The 18103-nt window shown below is 57.3% G+C and overlaps 2 protein-coding genes across 2 annotated transcripts in view; one reads left to right on the top strand and one right to left on the bottom strand.

The window, feature by feature from the left end:
- WDCP (WD repeat and coiled coil containing) overlaps positions 1–18103 on the bottom strand; it is a 32215-nt gene that overhangs the window by 12659 nt on the left and 1453 nt on the right.
- Positions 11746–17340, top strand: FKBP1B (FKBP prolyl isomerase 1B). The gene is made up of 4 exons (XM_074285356.1): positions 11746–11949; positions 12288–12335; positions 16275–16387; positions 16823–17340. Exons 1-4 carry the CDS (start codon positions 11913–11915, stop codon positions 16949–16951), a joined length of 327 nt encoding a protein of 108 aa, XP_074141457.1. The 5' UTR covers positions 11746–11912; the 3' UTR covers positions 16952–17340.

The raw sequence follows: 18103 nt of genomic DNA, 5'->3' as shown, positions 1-18103 counted from the left end.
CAAGCCCAAGGATCGAGGGGGCCGGGGCAGAACGGGTGACAATAATCACCAGAGAACCAGCCCGGGATCGAGGGGGCCGGGGCAGAACGGCGACAATAATCACCAGAGAACAAGCCCAAGGATCGAGGGGGCCGGGGCAGAACGGGTGACAATAATCACCAGAGAACCAGCCCGGGATCGAGGGGGCCGGGGCAGAACGGGCGACAATAATCACCAGAGAACCAGCCCGGGATCGGGCGACAATAATCACCAGAGAACCAGCCCGGGATCGAGGGGGCCGGGGCAGAACGGGCGACAATAATCACCAGAGAACCAGCCCGGGATCGGGCGACAATAATCACCAGAGAACCAGCCGGGGATCGAGGGGGTCGGGGCAGAACGGGCAACAATAATCACCAGAGAACCAGCCCAGGGATCGAGGGGGCCGGGCAGAACGGCGACAATAATCACCAGAGAACAAGCCCAAGGATCGAGGGGGCCGGGGCAGAACGGGTGACAATAATCACCAGAGAACCAGCCCGGGATCGAGGGGGCCGGGGCAGAACGGGCGACAATAATCACCAGAGAACCATCCCGGGATCGAGGGGGCCGGGGCAGAACGGCGACAATAATCACCAGAGAACCAGCCGGGGATCGAGGGGGCCGGGGCAGAATGAGCAAAAGTAATCACCAGAGAACTAGCCTGGGATGGAGGGGACCGGGGCAGAACGGGCGACAATAATCACCAGAGAACCAGCCCGGGATCGAGGGGGCCGGGGCAGAACGGGCGACAATAATCACCAGAGAACAAGCTCAAGGATCGAGGGGGCCGGGGCAGAATGAGCAAAAGTAATCACCAGAGAACCCAGCCCGGGATCGAGGGGGCCGGGGCAGAACGGGCGACAATAATCACCAGAGAACCAACCTGGGGATCGAGGGGGCCGGGGCAGAACGGGCGACAATAATCACCAGAGAACCAGCCTGGGGATCGAGGGGGCCGGGGCAGAATGAGCAAAAGTAATCACCAGAGAACCCAGCCCGGGATCGAGGGGGCCGGGGCAGAACGGGCGACAATAATCACCAGAGAACCAGCCGGGGATCGAGGGGGCCGGGGCAGAACGGGCGACAATAACCACCAGAGAACCAGCCCGGGATCGAGGGGGCCGGGGCAGAACGGGCGACAATAATCACCAGAGAACCAGCCCGGGATCGAGGGGGCCGGGGCAGAACGGGCGACAATAATCACCAGAGAACAAGCCCAAGGATCGAGGGGGCCGGGGCAGAACGGGCGACAATAATCACCAGAGAACCCAGCCCGGGATCGAGGGGGCCGGGGCAGAACGGGCGACAATAATCACCAGAGAACCAACCTGGGGATCGAGGGGGCCGGGGCAGAACGGGCGACAATAATCACCAGAGAACCAGCCTGGGGATCGAGGGGGCCGGGGCAGAATGAGCAAAAGTAATCACCAGAGAACCCAGCCCGGGATCGAGGGGGCCGGGGCAGAACGGGCGACAATAATCACCAGAGAACCAGCCGGGGATCGAGGGGGCCGGGGCAGAACGGGCGACAATAACCACCAGAGAACCAGCCCGGGATCGAGGGGGCCGGGGCAGAACGGGCGACAATAATCACCAGAGAACCAGCCCGGGATCGAGGGGGCCGGGGCAGAACGGGCGACAATAATCACCAGAGAACAAGCCCAAGGATCGAGGGGGCCGGGGCAGAACGGGCGACAATAATCACCAGAGAACCAGCCCGGGATCGGGCGACAATAATCACCAGAGAACCAGCCCGGGATCGAGGGGGCCGGGGCAGAACGGGCGACAATAACCACCAGAGAACCAGCCCGGGATCGAGGGGGCCGGGGCAGAATGGGCGACAATAATCACCAGAGAACCAGCCTGGGATCAAGGGGGCCAGGGCAGAACGGCGACAATAATCACCAGAGAACAAGCCCAAGGATCGAGGGGGCCGGGGCAGAACGGGCGACAATAATCACCAGAGAACAAGCTCAAGGATCGAGAGGGCCGGGGCAGAACGGGCGACAATAACCACCAGAGAACCAGCCCGGGATCGGGCGACAATAATCACCAGAGAACCAGCCGGGGATCGAGGGGGCCGGGGCAGAACGGGCGACAATAACCACCAGAGAACCAGCCCGGGATCAAGGGGGCCGGGGCAGAACGGCGACAATAATCACCAGAGAACCAGCCGGGGATCGAGGGGGCCGGGGAAGAATGGCGACAATAATCACCAGAGAACCAGCCCGGGATCGAGGGGGCCGGGGCAGAACGGGCGACAATAATCACCAGAGAACCAGCCGGGGATCGAGGGGGCCGGGGCAGGTGTCCTTTTAGGGGAGAATTGAAGGAGGTAGAGATAAGAAGGGAGAATGTGGCAGGCACGGGTGACATGGGAGAAATGCCCAGAGGTGGAAGATGGAGCCTCACTGGGCAAAGCGGACTTGTGGGCACAAAGAATAAGCGGGAAGGGAGTGCAAGTTGTGAAAGGATCTGAAGGCCAAACAGGAAGGAAACCGCTCAAGTTTTTACTGAGTAGGGGCTGACATGGTCACATGCCTGCTCTAGGAAAACCCCTTTGATGGATGGTTGGAGGAAAGGCCGGAGACCCCCAGCAGTCACCGCACAGTCCAGAGGGAGGTGAAATTGACTCCACGGGCCCCGAGGCCAAAGGGAAGCGGTTTAGGGGGACAAGCAGAGCCATCACCAACCCTGCTCCTGGACCAGAAGGACCTGGCACCCAGACGCTGCTGCCTGTGAGGCTCACCCCGGCTTCTTTCTCCACAATGGCCGGCAGCAGACCTGGCCTGGGGGGCTCCTGGGCCGTGGAACAAAGTGGTTCTTGAGAACCGTTGTGGCCAAGACCCTGCTTACTCTGCGCCTCTTTGGGGAGGAGGGAGAGCTCGGCGGGGCATTGATAAACAGCAGGGAAGCTGCACTGGGTTAAGAGCAGCCCTCTGGTTCCCCAGGAAATGCCCCGCCCAGTGGGGCGCCTGGCCTTGCCCCTCATCCGGCGGATTCCTGTTTGCCCCCAGCTGGTGGTTGTCTCCTCCTCGTGACATGTCAGCTCCCAGTGGGTAGGGGGCAGCGTCTGGCACCTAGGAACGCCCAGTGCTTGTTGGCCAGCTTCTGCCCTGCCCTTGTGATTCCACCGCAAGCCCAACAACTATTTTCTTAGGGCACAGATTGCTCTAGAGGAGAGACCACCATTCTAGATCCCTCGAGGACAGCTGAGAATTGCATGGAATCCACTGGTCTTTGGAGCAGGCCCTCAATGGCTGCCACCTGGGACCAGGCCAGGGCCCTCACAAAGGCCTCCCACTGACCTGGAGCCAGACAAACTTCACCAACCTCGTGCTTTGATAAATTCAATTTGACCGCTTCCCCTGGGTGACAGATTCTGCGCTACATCGGGTCACACGCCCAAATGGCGCAGCCCCCGCTGACATTCTGGGTGGGCATTCAGCCCCGGAACCACCTAAGAAGCAGAGGAAGTTCTGGAACTCCCAGCTGCTGGCGGCCAGAGAAAGGCCTTCAGGGAGGAAATGGAGCCAAGATGGCAAAGGGAAGGCAGGAATGCATCCAGCCCCTCTAATAACAATTCTACACAAATTTTAGAGTCAAAACCCACACAAAGTCAGAGGGGACAATTTTCCAGCCAAAGACAACTTAGAAGGTCAGCAGGAAGGGTCTGTTGAACTAGAGCGGGAGTCCCTCGTAGTCTGGCATAGGAAGCCCAGGCTCCAGCAAAGCACAGGTGGCCCTTGGGCCTCCGAATCAGTACCAACAGTTTCCAGACCTCTCAGCCCAGAGACACCTAAGATAACTTGGATGGACAGCAGGGTGATGGCCTTGGGAAACCAGCAAACCAAGAGTGAATGTGGGCAGTAGCAGGGCAGCTCTGAAGGCCTCAGCCCACAGGAAGTATCTTTACTAGCACTAAGGAAGGGCTCTTTTTAGCATCTCACAGTCCTAGGGCAGCATCGCACTCTCCTCTCAGTACAGAGCAGAAAAGAGTGCTCAAACACGCTTCTCTTTGTAAGAACTGAAAGCTTACAGGTCTCTAGGAACAGTTCTGAAAACAGCATTAAAAACCCCTCCTTGGGCCATTGCACCCAGAAACAGAAGCCTATTTTATTATTTCTTAACTAAAGCTTTTTATTTTCAAACATATGCACAAATAATTTTTCAACATTGACCCCTTGCATAGCCTTGTTTTTCAGATTTTCCCCGTCTTCCCCCCATCCCCTCCCCTAGATGGCAAGTAGTCCAATACATATGAACTATGTTAAAATATATGTTAAATCCAATATGTGTAAACATATTTGTACAATTATCATGCTGCAAAAGAAAAATCAGATCAAAAAGGAAAGAAAATGAGTAAAAAAACAATGCAAGCAAACATCAAAAAGAGTGAGAAGGTTGTGTTGTAATCCACATCCAGTTTCCACAGTCTCTCCCTAGGTGTAGATGTCTCTTCATCACAAGATCATTGGAACCAGCCTCAATCATCTCATTGTTGAAAAGAGCCACGTCCATCAGAATTGATCATTATATAGTATTGTTTTTGAAGTATATAATGACCTCCTGGTTTTGCTCCTTTCACTCAGTATCAGTTCATACAAGTCTCTCCAAGTCTCTCTGAAATCATCGTGCTGGTCGTTTCTTACAGAACAATAATATTCCATAACACTCATGTAACATAACTTATTCAGCCATTCCTCAAGTGATGGATATCCACTCAGTTTCCAGCTTCTTGCCACTACAAAAAGGGCTGCCACAAATATTTTTGCACAGAGGCCTACTTTAACAAAGAGTTAAAGTCCAAGTAATAAGCTGGGGAACATGAGCAAACAACAGGAAAAGATTCTGAGAATAGAAAGTTACTATGATGACAAGAAAGATGAAAACATGTTCAGAAGAAGATAACAAAAGCAAAGCCTCCCGACTCCCAACTCTATCCAAAGCCTCCAATGGTCTCAGGCCATGGAAGAGCTTACAAGGGATTCTGAAAATCAAGTAACAGAGATAGAAGAGACAGAAGAAAAAATGGGAAGAGAAATGAGATGCAAAAGAAAAAGTTAAAAAGCAAAATTGGCCAAGTGGGAAAGGAAATACAAAAGTTCACTTAAGAAAATTACTTAGAAATTAGAATTGAGCAAATGGAAACTAATGTTTGTTTTGTTTTGTTTTGTTTTAATTAAGAAGCAATATAATAAAACCAAAAGAATGAAGAAATAGAAAAGAATGTAAAATATCTTGTTGGAAAAATTATTGAGCTGGAAAATAGATCCAGGACAGATAATTTAAAAATTATTGATCTACCTGAAAGTAATGATCAAAAAAGAAAAAATTCTGAACATCATCTTTCAAAAAATGATCAAGGAAGACATCCTGATATTCTAGAACCAGAGGGTAAATTAGAAATCAAAAGAATCCACTGATTATCTCCTGAAAGAGATCCCAAGATGAAAACTCCCAGGAATATTATAGCCAAATTCCAGAACTCTGAGGGTCAAAGAGTAAATACTGCAAGCATCCAGAAAAAAGCAATTCAAGTATGGGGAAGCCAGAGTCAGGAGAACACAGAATTTAGCAACTTCTCTAATAAAGGATTGGAAGACTTGGAATCTAATATTTTGGAGAGCAATTAGGATGACAACCAAGAATCACTTACCCAGCAAAACTGAATATAATTCATAAGGTGCAAAAAATGGATATTTAGTGAAATAGAGGAATTTCAAGCATTTGAGCATTCGCAATAAAAAGACCAGAGCGGAGCAGAAAAATTAATTTTCAAATACAAAACTCAAAACCATAAGGAAATAACTAGGAAAAGATATGAGTTTTATCTATTTACATTACTACACAGAAGGATGACCCTTGTAACTCAAAAGAGCTTTCTCATTGTTATGGCAGGAGTATATCTAGACAGAGGGCACTGGTATGAGCTGAATATGAAGGGATAATATCCAAAATAATAAAATTAAGAGGTAAGAGGGGAATGTATGGAAGAAGGGAAAAGGAAGAGGTGGAAGGGCATAAATTATCTGCCATAAAAGAGGCAAAAAAAAAAAAAAGCTGAAACAGTGGAGGAGGAGAGGGACAGAGGAAGGGGAGTCAACCTTATCTCATCAGAATTTGCTCAAAGAGGATACGGGTATTGAAATTTATCTTATCCTGCAGGAAAGTAGGAGGGGAAGGGAAAAGAGAGAAGGGGGAACAGTCTATGGAGGAGCGGATGATCAGAAGTAAAACACTTTTGCGAAGGGACAGGGTAAAAGGAGAGAGAAAACAACTGGAGGAGAGGAGGAACAATTAGCAATAGCAACTGTGAAAAGAATTTTGAAGATAGTTTCTCTGAAGGCCTTTTTTCTCCAATGAATAGGGAACTGAGACAAACTGCTACAAATTAAGAGCCATTCCCCAATAATTGATCAAAAGATATTGACTATGCCCAAAGGGTGGGCTATAAAATCATGTGGATCCTTCGACCTAACAATACCACCATGTTTTTTTCTAAAGGGGGGAGGGGGAAGGAAAAGGAAAAGGATCTATTTGTACAAATTAATAGCAGCTCATTTCTCAAGGCAAAGAACTGAAATTGAGGGGATGCTCGTCAACTGGGGACAGTTGAATAAATTGTGGTATGGGATTGTGATGGAATACTATTCTATAAGAAATGATGAGCAGGATGCTCTCAGAAAAACCTGGAAAGTGCTGCATGAGCACATGCAAAATGAAAGAGTCTGTGTACAAAATAATAGCAATGTTGTAGGATGATCAGCTGGGAATGACTCTGCTGCTCTCACCAACACAAACCTCCAAGACAACTCTGAAGGACTCTGAGGAAAACTGCTACTCATACCCAGAGAAAGAGACTGAAGCATACTTTTTTCTTTAAACTTTTTTCTCAGGTTATTTTTTTTTTGGCAGGGGGGGGGAGGAATTTGTTTTCTTTCTCAACATGACTTTGACAAAAATTACAGCACAACTTCACGTGTGCCTTCTCAATGGGGCAGAAGTGAGAGGGGAGGAAAGGAGTTAATCTGGAACTCAACGTTTTAAAAACATTTTTTTTTTCCATGTAACTGGAAAAAATAAAAAAATATATCATTTAAAAAAATTCTCAGCTTAAAGGAAAAATAAAACAAAGGATCACAGAGAATTAGAGAGGGAAAAAAGGAAAAGGCCGCCTGGAATAGGGGACCCTTGAGCTAAGCCTTGAAGAGAATTAGGGGTTCCATGAGGCAAGGGTGAGAAAGAAGGGCTCCGAGCTCGAGCACAGCCTGCGTCTAAAGAGAGGAACCCCTATTATGATGCCAGAGAAAGGTCACGAAGCCGAGTGAGTGATGTGCACTGACCCCAGTGCGAGGGGCCATAGTAGGGCCCTGGACAAGTGACCGCTCCTCTGGTCCTCTGGAATGGCCGCTTCCCATTTTAACAATCCTTTCTGTTCCGCCCAACAAGTGGCCCAAGTGAACGGAGCCGGCTCAGTCCTAGCGGACGGGTGGGGTGGGGGGAAGAGCACTACTGTTCCTCGGGGGGCCCTCCCAGATACTCACCCAGGACAGACATCAGGGCAGGGCAGGGGTGAGCCCTCAAGGATCCTAGAGGGAGGGCACCCCTCCTCCAGAAGGATTATGGGAGGAGCACCTGTCTCTACTGAGGCTTGGAGCAACGGAATGCACGGCAGTGAGGGCTCTGCACACTTTGGGGGGGGTAGGGGGGGACGGGGAGGGGGACAGGGGGGGTGGAAGGGGTACGTAAAGTTCTGTGTGGTTCCAACTTGAGCCCGAGGGAAGGGCAGCTGAGCCCCGCCCCCAGCCGGAGAACAGTAGGGCCCCGCCCACGTCAGGAGAGTTGGGGCCCCGCCCCCCCAGTCCCTGGGTCTCGCTCTCCCACCGAGGGGTGAGCATCCGGGCCCCGCCCCCTAGAACAATCAGGCCCACCCCCAGAATTCCCGGGTCTGAGGCTGTCCCCCGAGAGTAAGAGCTGAAGGCCTGGAATGGGGAGGGCTCCGCCCTTGTGCCTTATTCTGGGGCTCTCTAGATGCACCCAGAGGGTGCGGAAGGGGGGGCCGCCGTGTACTGCAAGTGTGGAGCGCGGGAAGGAGCTCGCCTTTGCCCCCTCCGCCGCGGCGGCCTCCCGGAGCCCACCAAAGGTGTCCCTGCCCTGCGGCTGGGCCGCCACGGGCCCTCAGGACCTGGAGGTGCGGGCCGAGCGCCAGCGGAGACTTCGCCGCCTTTGTCAAAGCATCGCCCAGTCAGGCCTCACCAAGGCGCGAGACGGGCCGATCGGCCACAGCACCTCGTCGCCATCATCGGAGAGGGGCTCCGGAAGCCCGAACAAGGGAAGCTCCAGGCCTGAGGGGGCGACCGCTGGCCGGCCCAAGGGTCCCGACGCCCTCCGAGCACGGCTCCTGCCTCGTCCCCGCTTCCATCAGCTCCTGGCCTACAGCGCTCCTTCGCCTTCCTGGCCTCTGCCTCTTGAGTCCCTGCTAAAAGCGGGCCTTCTACGGGAAGCTTCCCCCAATCCCTCTAAGGATTATCCTCAGTTTATCCGTACGGATCTCGCTGTTTGCATGCCGTCTCCTCCTCAGGCTGAGGCCGGCTCCCCAAGGGCAGGGGCTCCTTTCTCGGGATCCTCAGCTCGGTGCCTGGCACGCCCAGGGTGTTCATTAACGCTGTCTGATGGGCTGTTCATTTCTCAGATGAAATTTTCTCTTGGGCTTTGTCTTCAACGAACAATTAGGAAAACACCTCCCGTGCTCCTGCGGGCTCCCGGCATCCTATTCCTGGAAGCTGAATCTTTTTTCCCTGCTGTATCCCACCGTGGACTCATGCCACGCTCAAGGCCCACCAAGCCTGCTGATCTTGTTCAGACAAAATGCAACCTGGCCACATTTCCTCACTGTGCTTGTTCGCTCTGGCCTTTCACTCTCTCTCTCTGTCTCTCTCTCTGTCTCTGTCTCTCTCTCTCTGAATAGTGATTTTATTGATGGCACGCCATTTGGGACTCGAGGTTTCTCCCCCCTACCGCTGGAGAGCTTTGGGACAAGGATGTGAATGGGCATGGGATCCCCAGTCTAGGATGCTAGGGACAGAGGCTAGGGGTATGAGCTCCTCTCCTGGCTAGAGATGATGATCCGCAGCTTCCCACTTGGCCCCTTAGAGGCCACGGAGACCACGGGACCTACGACGTGGTTGCTGTCATCTTACTCATTGTTGCCCGAGGAAACACACTGAACTAAATGGTGATTGAAGGCCGCAGCAGCAGCAGAGGCGACAGACTGGGTGCCACTATTCAAGTCATGGGATAGAACCTGGTCTGTGAAGCCCAAGCCACTCTTCTGGGGCCCCATGACTCTTGCTTCCCCCCTTTCTGGCCACATCTGGCGGGTTTCTTCAGGCAACAGATCCACTGGGACCCGTGATCCCCCCATTCAGCTCAGGTGTGAGTCTGCCTACAGCCTTAGCAGCAGGGGAGCCGTGCCGGGCAGCACCACGTCCGGCCTGTCTTCTGGGAACACAAGCGCCCGACCTCGGCCGAGGGGGCCGGGCAGCTGTAGTGCAGGCGGCATTCCCGACAGTGTGGAGGGAATTCTCCTATTCCTCATGGTTTGCTCCCTTACCGAACACTGGGGCATCAGCAAAAGTGGCAGAGGTAATGACCCCCCCTTCCAGAGTGGCAAAGACAGCACCGGACTCTACCGCACACCCGGGGCCAGCCTCTCCCCCTGGAACGTTGCTAGGATCCCACTCCGGGAGGACGCTAACAGCTTCTCCACTGAGCACCAGCTTTCCATTCTCAGCCTTGATGGTGCCCTGGAACTTGCCATCGAAGCACACAGACCATGAAACTGAGGTCAATGAAGGGGGGGTCGCTGATGGCCAAAGCGTCCACTCCCCCGAGGTGAATGCAGCCCTGGTCTCCAGCTACCCCATCCGGCCAGATCCACTGACTCCAACCGTCGCCATCTTGTTCCGGGGACGTGACTGAGCAGCAGATCCTGGCAGCAACCTGGCAGAGCTGAGGGCCCAAGTGTGTCACCTGACAGTTTCTCTACTGACTTTTTTACTGACAACATTCTGTCCCGAGCTCTAGCTTCGGCTGTCAGTGCCTTCGTTTCCTTGCTCTCCCTTCATTCCTCAGCCCTTTGAGCTCTGTCCCCAGGTCAGCGGTGACCCGGGAAGCACTTCGTCCCTCTGCTCAGGGCCTGCTGCCACTCTTCATTTCCTCCGGAGGCTTCAGGGGCTCGGTCACTGGTCCTGCTCTCTTGCTGAGCGTCCTCACCAAGCCACGGCTTCCCCTGGTGCTATGTAGGTGGATGGCTTCCGTCTCCCGCCTTTGTGGGAATGCTACGTCTAATGCAGGGATCATTCATACGCATATAGGTGAAACATAAACATGGGAGAGAGAGAGAGAGGGAGGAGAGAGAGAGAGAGAGAGAGAGAGAGAGAGAGAGAGAGAGAGAGAGAGAGAGAGAGAGAGAGGAGAGAGAGAGAGAGAGAGACAGAGAGGAGAAAGAGAGAGAGACAGAGAGACAGAGAGAGACAGAGAGAGAGACAGAGAGAGACAGAGAGACAGAGAGAGAGACAGAGAGAGACCAGAGAGAGAGACAGAGAGAGGGAGAGACAGAGAGTGAGAGACAGAGAGAGACAGAGAGAGGAAGAGGAGAGAGAGAGAGAGAAGAGAGAGAGAGAGAGAGACAGAGACAGAGAGAGAGAGACAGAGAGAGACAGAGAGAGAGACAGAGAGGAGAAAGAGAGAGAGACAGAGAGACAGAGAGAGACAGAGAGACAGAGAGAGAGAGAGACCAGAGAGAGAGACAGAGAGGAGAGAGAGAGAGAGAGAGAGAGAGAGACAGAGAGAGACCAGAGAGAGAGACAGAGGAGAGAGAGAGAGAGAGAGAGAGAGAGAGAGAGAGAGAGAGAGAGAGAGAGAGAGAGAGAGAGAGAGAGAGAAGAGAGAGGCCCTCCATCTCCCATCTCCACACCTTTGCCCAGGCTGTTCCCCAGGCCTAGAATGTACTTGCTCTTTACCTGCTTCCTAGTGGAGCCGCCTCTGGCACCCAGACTGACTTCATGCATTTGTACGCTGCGGCTCCAGGGAAGCTCCGTGAGGGCGGAGCCGTGCAGTGTTGAAGCCCCAGCAGCCGCACAGAGCCGGCCCACGAGAGGCCTTTAACACGTGATGACTGGCTGATGGGACCCCTCAGCCCTAGGAATGCTTTAAGGCACGCCTGTGGGTTCCGCCTTGCTGTGCCCTTGGGCTGCCGGTCTAGGGGGAGAGGAAGGGACCTCCTATGTACTTCCCACAATACCCCGGGGGAGGTCTGTGGTTCCCATTTCCCAGGGGAGGAGACTGAGGCAGAGGAAGCTAAGGGAGCTCCCGGGGGCCAGAGCCCAGCCGGTCCCAGGACCCTCCTCCGCTCAGCCCAGGGGGCGCTGTGGGCCAGCCCCTCCCCCCCCTTTCCTTTAATAGCCCGGAGGATAGGCCCCAGGGGCCGGGCTCCCGCCAGCTTCTAAATGCAGCCTCTGCCCGGTCTGGCTGTGCCGGAGCGCTCCCCCCCCCCTCCCCCGGGGCTGGCGAGGAAGTCCCTGAGCCCGGCCCTGTGGAACTGCGGCTGGCTCCGGGGAGAGCGCAGGGACTGAGGGGGATGGGGGCTCCCTCCCCAGCCCCGCCCCCAGCCCTGGCCGTTCCCCTGGGCTGCCAGGAGTCCCCCCCAGGTGGGGCCCGAGGGAGTGCCGGCCCCGCCCCTCCGGGCTCCGGGCGGGGGGAAGCAGCGCATTGGCCACGCGGGAGGCCGGGGCGGAGTCCGGGAGGCCGGCCGGCAGCAGCTGTGGTGACGGCGGCGGAGGCAGCGGCTGGCGCTGGCGGGACCCCGGCGGGAGGACAGGGTCCTGATGGGCGTGGAGATCGAGACCATCTCCCCGGGAGACGGTGAGGGGGGGAGGGGAAGGTCAGGAGAAAGGGAGGGGAAGAGCAGACAGAGGAGGGGGCTGGGGGAGGTCCAGGAGGAGGGGGAAAGGGGCTGGGAGGGGGAGGGAGACAGGGAAGGGGGCAAGGAGGACGGAGACCAGGGGCCCACCCCTGGCCTGGCTCTAGGCTCAGTACTCAGCGGCTGCGTCCCGCCCCCAGCAGCCCCCATGCAGAGCCCCCACCCCCACAGAGGAGGGCTGTGGCGCCCTGCCCCCCGCCAGGCCCGGCCGCCCCATGGGCACCCCCGCTCTAGTCCCCCGTGCCCGGCCGGTCTGAGGCCCGTCCTTTTTGCCCCACAGGAAGGACGTTTCCCAAGAAGGGCCAGACCTGTGTGGTGCACTATACAGGTAGGTGGCGGGAGGGGGGGGGGTGCGCTGAGCTGGGGGCCGGCCCCCTCACAGAGCAACAGCCCAGAGGGGAAGGGCCCTGGAGGCCACCAGGCGCGCCCCCACCCACTGCGCCACATCTAAACCCGGCCTGGTGCCACTGAGCCTGGGGCCCGGCGGGCACTGAGCCTGGGGTCCGGCGGGCACTGAGCCTGGGATCCGCGGGCACTGAGCCTGGGGTCCGGCGGGCACTGAGCCTGGGATCCGCGGGCACTGAGCCTGGGATCCGCGGGCACTGAGCCTGGGGTCCGGCGGGCACTGAGCCTGGGGTCCGGCGGGCACTGAGCCTGGGATCCGCGGGCACTGAGCCTGGGGTCCGGCGGGCACTGAGCCTGGGATCCGCGGGCACTGAGCCTGGGGTCCAGCGGGCACTGAGCCTGGGGCCCGGCGGGCACTGAGCCTGGGATCCGTGGGCACTGAGCCTGGGATCCGCGGGCACTGAGCCTGGGATCCGGTGGGCACATTCGGGCCCACGCCGGTCCCGGGGCCTCCCCACCTCCTTTCAGGGCCCAGAGGCCCAGCACTTCTTGTCAGGCTGAACCACAGAACTTCTCACCATCCCAGAGCCCCTGGATCCCTGCTGTCCCTGATCCCGCCTGGGAGCCGTGGCTTTGGCCACGGGCTGAGTCTGCAAAGACACCTTTAGAGCTGGGGGGGCACAGCTGGGGGTGGGTGCAGAGAAGAGCAGTGAGGGCCCCCATGGCTGGCTGCCCGACCTGGAAGAGGGTCCAGCCTGGAAAGGCAGGGGGAGGAGCAGCGAGAGCAGGCTGCGGGCCCCCGGGAGCTCTGAGGAGGGAAAAGCACTCACTGACAGCTCTGCAACGGCCTCACTGAGCTGACCTTGGCCCAAGGTGCCAAGGGGAAGGGAGCGAGCAGGCAAAGCATCTCCCCTCCCCCAGGCTGCTCAGGGGAGAAAACTGAGGGAGAAAAGAGGAGCCTTCATTTGACCCCTGCGGTCTTTCCAAGCTGCCTGCCCTTGCATTTGGGGGTCTCCAAGCCCCCCTAGTTGCTGGTGGCATCCTGCATCACTTCCCTCATGGCTATGCCCCTGCCCACAGCACCCAGCTAGCTGCCAGAGTCGGCCCTCTCCCGCAAGAGCTGCTCTTGTCACTGATCTCCAGGCGCCGGGTTCGAGCAGCCTCGTCCCTGGGAGACCCTGAGCACATCACACCAAAATGATGACAAAAAGCCCCCCGGGGTCAGGCTCCATTCCCTGCTGGGAGGCAGCCTCAGAAGCAGCGGGCAGAGTGGGAGGGCAGAGCGGAAGGGCAGCGCGGGCCCCAAGTCCCGTCCCCATGGGCCGGGGCCTCGGCGGAGGGGCCCGGGAGAGGGAGCCCTGCTGACCGGAGGCTCCCCTTGGCCTTGTCCCCGGCAGAAGCCCCAGCAGACGCTCTGGCAGAGCAGAGGCCCGGGATGGGGAGATGAGTAAGCCCCTTGTGACAGCTCGTGGTAACACCTTGTGGAATTAGTGCCAGGCTCCGAGGGCAGTGCTGAGGAGACAAAGCGAGCAGGGGCTCCCCCCTGCGAGGTGCCAGGCTGCCCGGCCTCAGAGGAGACAGCTTCCTTCCCCGCTACCCCCCACTCTCCCCTGCCTAAAGTACCCCCCCAGGCCTAGGGCCAGTCGATGCCCGGGGGTGGGGGTGGGGGTGGGGTTGGGGTGCTGTAGGCCACAGCTGAGCAGACCAAGGTGAAGAGACACCTATCTCAGGAAAGGCCAAGTATGTGTCAGGAAGGGCTGAAGCAGGGGTCACAGCACGAGTGTAGAGGAAGTGGGAGGGGGCAAAGAAGATGCCAGGGTTCTGAGCCCAGAGGTGGAAGCTGGGGAGAGTCAAGGGGGCACATACAATCCGAATGAATGGCTGATCTTCCCCTGAGTGGGCACCAGGGGCACATATAGCCTGCCCCAGGGCCTCCCCTAGTGCCCCATGTGGCTTGGAAAGCTGAAAGGCCAAGGGTCCCTTTCTGTCATCCCTCCTCACCATCCCACTCCCCTCCCTCCCTCTGGGGATGTTCTGACTTCCACTCCCAGGCCTCTTCCCTTAATTCAGGGTGCAGTGCTCCAGGTCACCACTGCTCTTGGTATATGCTGCCCCAAGGCTTTCTGGGTGACCACGGTCATTCTACATCACAGGCCTAGGGCGCCGCGGGTCACTGACTCAGCCCATGGGGCCCGTCACCCTGCACCGTGGTCCTCTGGGTCACATGCAGTGTTGCTTCTGGAGAAATCTCATTCCGTGACCCCAGGCCACGAGGCATCCGGGACAATGCCAGGGTGGAAAAAACAGTTTTTGTTACGTGAGCAATGTGGGACCTTTGAAGAGTTGGACTCTCCAAACAATGTAAAGCGCTCTCCTGTCCGGGAACCTTTTATGCACAAGATTTCTCTTTCCTCTGCCAAATCGTGACGTCTGGGGCCGACCACGACCTCGTAGTGGCCACGTTCAGTCACTCGAACGATTTCAACGTGTGAAGAGAGATTGACGAATAAAGGGGGGGGGGGGCGCACCTCGTGGAGTCCCTCCAAGGAACGGGGCCCACCTTCCAGGTCACAGTTGCTGCATTTGATAATTTTCGTTGTGCGTCCCGAGTCCCCAGACATCAGGCTGTGAGGGTGTGCCATCGGGCAGCCATCCGGAGCTGAACAAGGCGCCCCTGCCTTTGGGGAAGGGCCACTGGCCACGGCCCAACTCCCTTTGGAATAGTTTTCCTGCCAGACCCAGCTTCTGGTTCTCGGCCAGGGCTGACTCCCCTCCCCGTGCTCTCCAGATCCACCGGCTCGTTCTGCTGGGCCTTGGCCCCCCTCCTCCAAGCTGCTTATCAAACGAACTCGGGGTCCCGCCAGGGCACCAACAGCTCTTTCCCTGCCCCGGGCTCAACGCCGTCTATCTGTTCAGGCAGCCACAGATGGCATTTGTCTTTTGGCTGCCAGATCACATTGCTACCCAAGCTTGCATCTACACAGACCCACAGATCCTTTTCGATAACTACTGGCTAGTAGCCCCATTGTTTCCTGTCTGGCCAGAAAAAAAAAGCCAATTAATTTTTCACGGTGTTCACAACTCCACATCCAAGGACTTCCTGCTCTTCCTGATAAAAGCATTCATGAAATCTATGCAGGAGTGCCCGTGGGCCGCAGACCCTTCCACTCGGATTACTTCTGCCTGCGTGTCTATTCGTGTGCATGCAGAGCCCGAAGAGCGGACCCGGTTCAGCCAGAGTGGCTGTGACCACTTACCTACCGGAACCCTCCGGCTCTCATTCACAGAGCAGACACCGAGTGCCCGGAGGCCCTCGGGGAGCCATCACCCAGGGAGGTGAGGGGGCTCAGTCTTAATCAGCCGGAGCAGTCCGAGTCCAGGCTGCAGGAGCTAACTGCTTGGGTGCCCGAGTAGCAGATTGAACACAAGGATCCTTTGACCTCCCCTTGGTTCTGGTCTTGGAGTCCACCTGTTATGTCCTGCTTTCTAGAGCCCCCACCCCGGAGTGGTGAAATATCCCTCCCTAGCGGAGAAGTGATGAGGTGGGACTCAGGATGGTGGAAAAACGGAGTCAGTTTATTTCAGTCTTTCCCCTTTTTGTAACCAAAACAACACTGTGCACAGGACCACGTGAACAAGCTGCTATTGTACGTAGTTTGCCGCCTGCTATCACTCTGCCTCAGTCTGCACGCAGGCCGTCACGCCCCCGACTTCTCGGAAGGCCGAGAGCCCTCAAGGGAGCTGAAGCAGACATGTCAGCAGGCTCCCTCTGGGCTGAAGGGTCTTGTACCTCCCCCAGAGTGTCCCCACTGCCTGCGGCCCTCTGCATCCCCCAGGAGGGGGAGGGAAGAGTAGAGGAGGAGGGGAGGGGCTCCAGTTGGCCCTCGGGCGCAGGGCTGATGCTAATCTGCTGTCTTGGCAGGAATGCTCCAAAATGGGAAGAAGTTTGATTCCTCTAGAGACAGAAACAAGCCTTTCAGGTTCAAGATTGGCAGGCAAGAAGTGATCAAAGGCTTTGAGGATGGCACTGCCCAGGTAAGGCGCCCAAGCAGGGGATGAGGGGAGGACTGCTACCTGCTCTTCACCCCCCACCCCGTTTTCCTCCGGTAGCATCTTGGGCTCCCGAGGTCTTCAGACTGAGGCACACGCAGGGTCCGAGACCCTGTCCCTTCACCCCTTTGGGGGGCTGTCCCAGGGGAGAGGGGCTCAGGAGGGAATGTAAGAGCCACAGGGGAATGCGGGGTGAGTGCCTCCCGGTGCCTGAGCCGGGCAGTGGGCAGCTCTGACCCCCCCCTCAGTCTCCCACAGTGAAGCAAGCTAGGCAGTATGCCAAGGAAGGAAGAGCTCCATAAACGTGAAAAACGGAGCGCTTGGAGGGGCTCCGAGAGGCCCCCGCCCCCCTCCACACCCAGCCCTGACTGCTGGATCCCTTGGTCATCCGACTTCTTCCTCTCCCTCCTCGCCCATCAGATGAGCCTGGGTCAGAGGGCGAAGCTGACCTGCACCCCCGACGTGGCCTACGGAGCCACGGGGCACCCGGGAGTCATCCCTGCCAACGCCACCCTCATCTTCGACGTGGAGCTGCTCAGGTTAGAGTGAGCCGGGCCGGCTGAGGCCAGCTGCCGCCGCTGCTGCCGTTCCTACACCACCCCTTCTTCCCGGGGTCCCCCAGCTTCCCATTGCAAGCTCTCATCCCGGGGAGGCCCGTGTGTGTGCATGTGCGCGTGTCCGGTTCTGTGCTGACAAGCTTCCTGGCTTTGAGGAGACCCCGTCAGGAACGCTCTCAAAGGGCCCCTCCTCTCACTTGCATGTGCCCCGCCCGCCCCCCCCACGCGCCGGCACACTTATTTATGAAGCAAAATGTCTGCACTGCCTTACTTGTCCACTGAGCCCAGGAGCTGCAGGCCGGGCGCCCACCCCCACCAGCCTGCCTGGGCCTCGCTGCTACCTGGAACGAAGATGTATGCAAAATAAAGGTTCTATCTGTGGCCAGATCTCACCACTCGGAAGGGAAGGGGGGGTGCGAGGGGGCGGGGGCCCGTTGGGGGGCCGCCACTAGACGTTTACTACCCCCTGGCACTTCCTCAGTGCTGGACACACGCAGAGGGGGAGGACAGTCCCCCGCCCAACAGTTTCCCCAGGGGCCCCATAAAACCACATTCAGGCCGGGGAACGCTGAACTGAGGCCCTGCAATGAAGCCGGACTGGGCTTCGCGCCCTTTAGGGTCAGGGGTTTAGTTGGGACTTAAAGGAAGGGGGGTGATCCAGCCTGGCAGCGGAGCCGCGGCTCAGGCCCAAGCGGAGCGTCTGGTTCCTGGAAGGGTCTGGAAGGGTCTGGAAGGGTCTGGAAGGCGTCAGGATCCCGGGATCAGAGTGGGGGGGCTAGGAAGGCCTCGAGGGCCAGAGCGCTCTGCACTTGGTCCCACAGGCCCGGGGGAGGCCGCGTTTTCTCAGTCCCCGCTCGGCACTGAGCCCGGACACGGTCCCATACCACGGCGCGGCCTCTTCTAAGAGCCAGCCAGCCCGGCGGCCCAGGGCCTCGCATCGGGTCCCGGGGTGCCCAGCTCCGAGGCGGGTCGGGGGCACGCGGCCCCTCACGCCCTCCCCCGGAAATCGGGATCCGCTCGCGCCTCTCCCATGCCGCTCCTGAGGGTCAAGTGCGGTTCTCTTTGTAAGGAGCTCAGCCCGTGTCCAGCCACAGTACGGGCCGGTCCTGCCCCCGGAGGACACCGGCCGCCTCCCGTCCCTGCA

This window comes from Sminthopsis crassicaudata, chromosome 2 (assembly GCF_048593235.1).
Source record: "Sminthopsis crassicaudata isolate SCR6 chromosome 2, ASM4859323v1, whole genome shotgun sequence".
Lineage (NCBI taxonomy): Eukaryota > Metazoa > Chordata > Mammalia > Dasyuromorphia > Dasyuridae > Sminthopsis > Sminthopsis crassicaudata.
The sequence above is the reverse complement of the archived record's forward strand: the minus strand, read 5'-3'. Positions and strand labels throughout refer to the sequence as shown.

Excerpts from the sequence above, each read along its gene's own strand:
- FKBP1B (XM_074285356.1), top strand. The coding sequence starts at position 11,913 with ATGGGCGTGGAGATCGAGACCATCTCCCCGGGAGACG. Across the intron at positions 12,336-16,274 it reads CTGTGTGGTGCACTATACAG|GAATGCTCCAAAATGGGAAG; the intron begins GTAGGTGGCGGG and ends CTGTCTTGGCAG. Across the intron at positions 16,388-16,822 it reads TTGAGGATGGCACTGCCCAG|ATGAGCCTGGGTCAGAGGGC; the intron begins GTAAGGCGCCCA and ends CTCGCCCATCAG.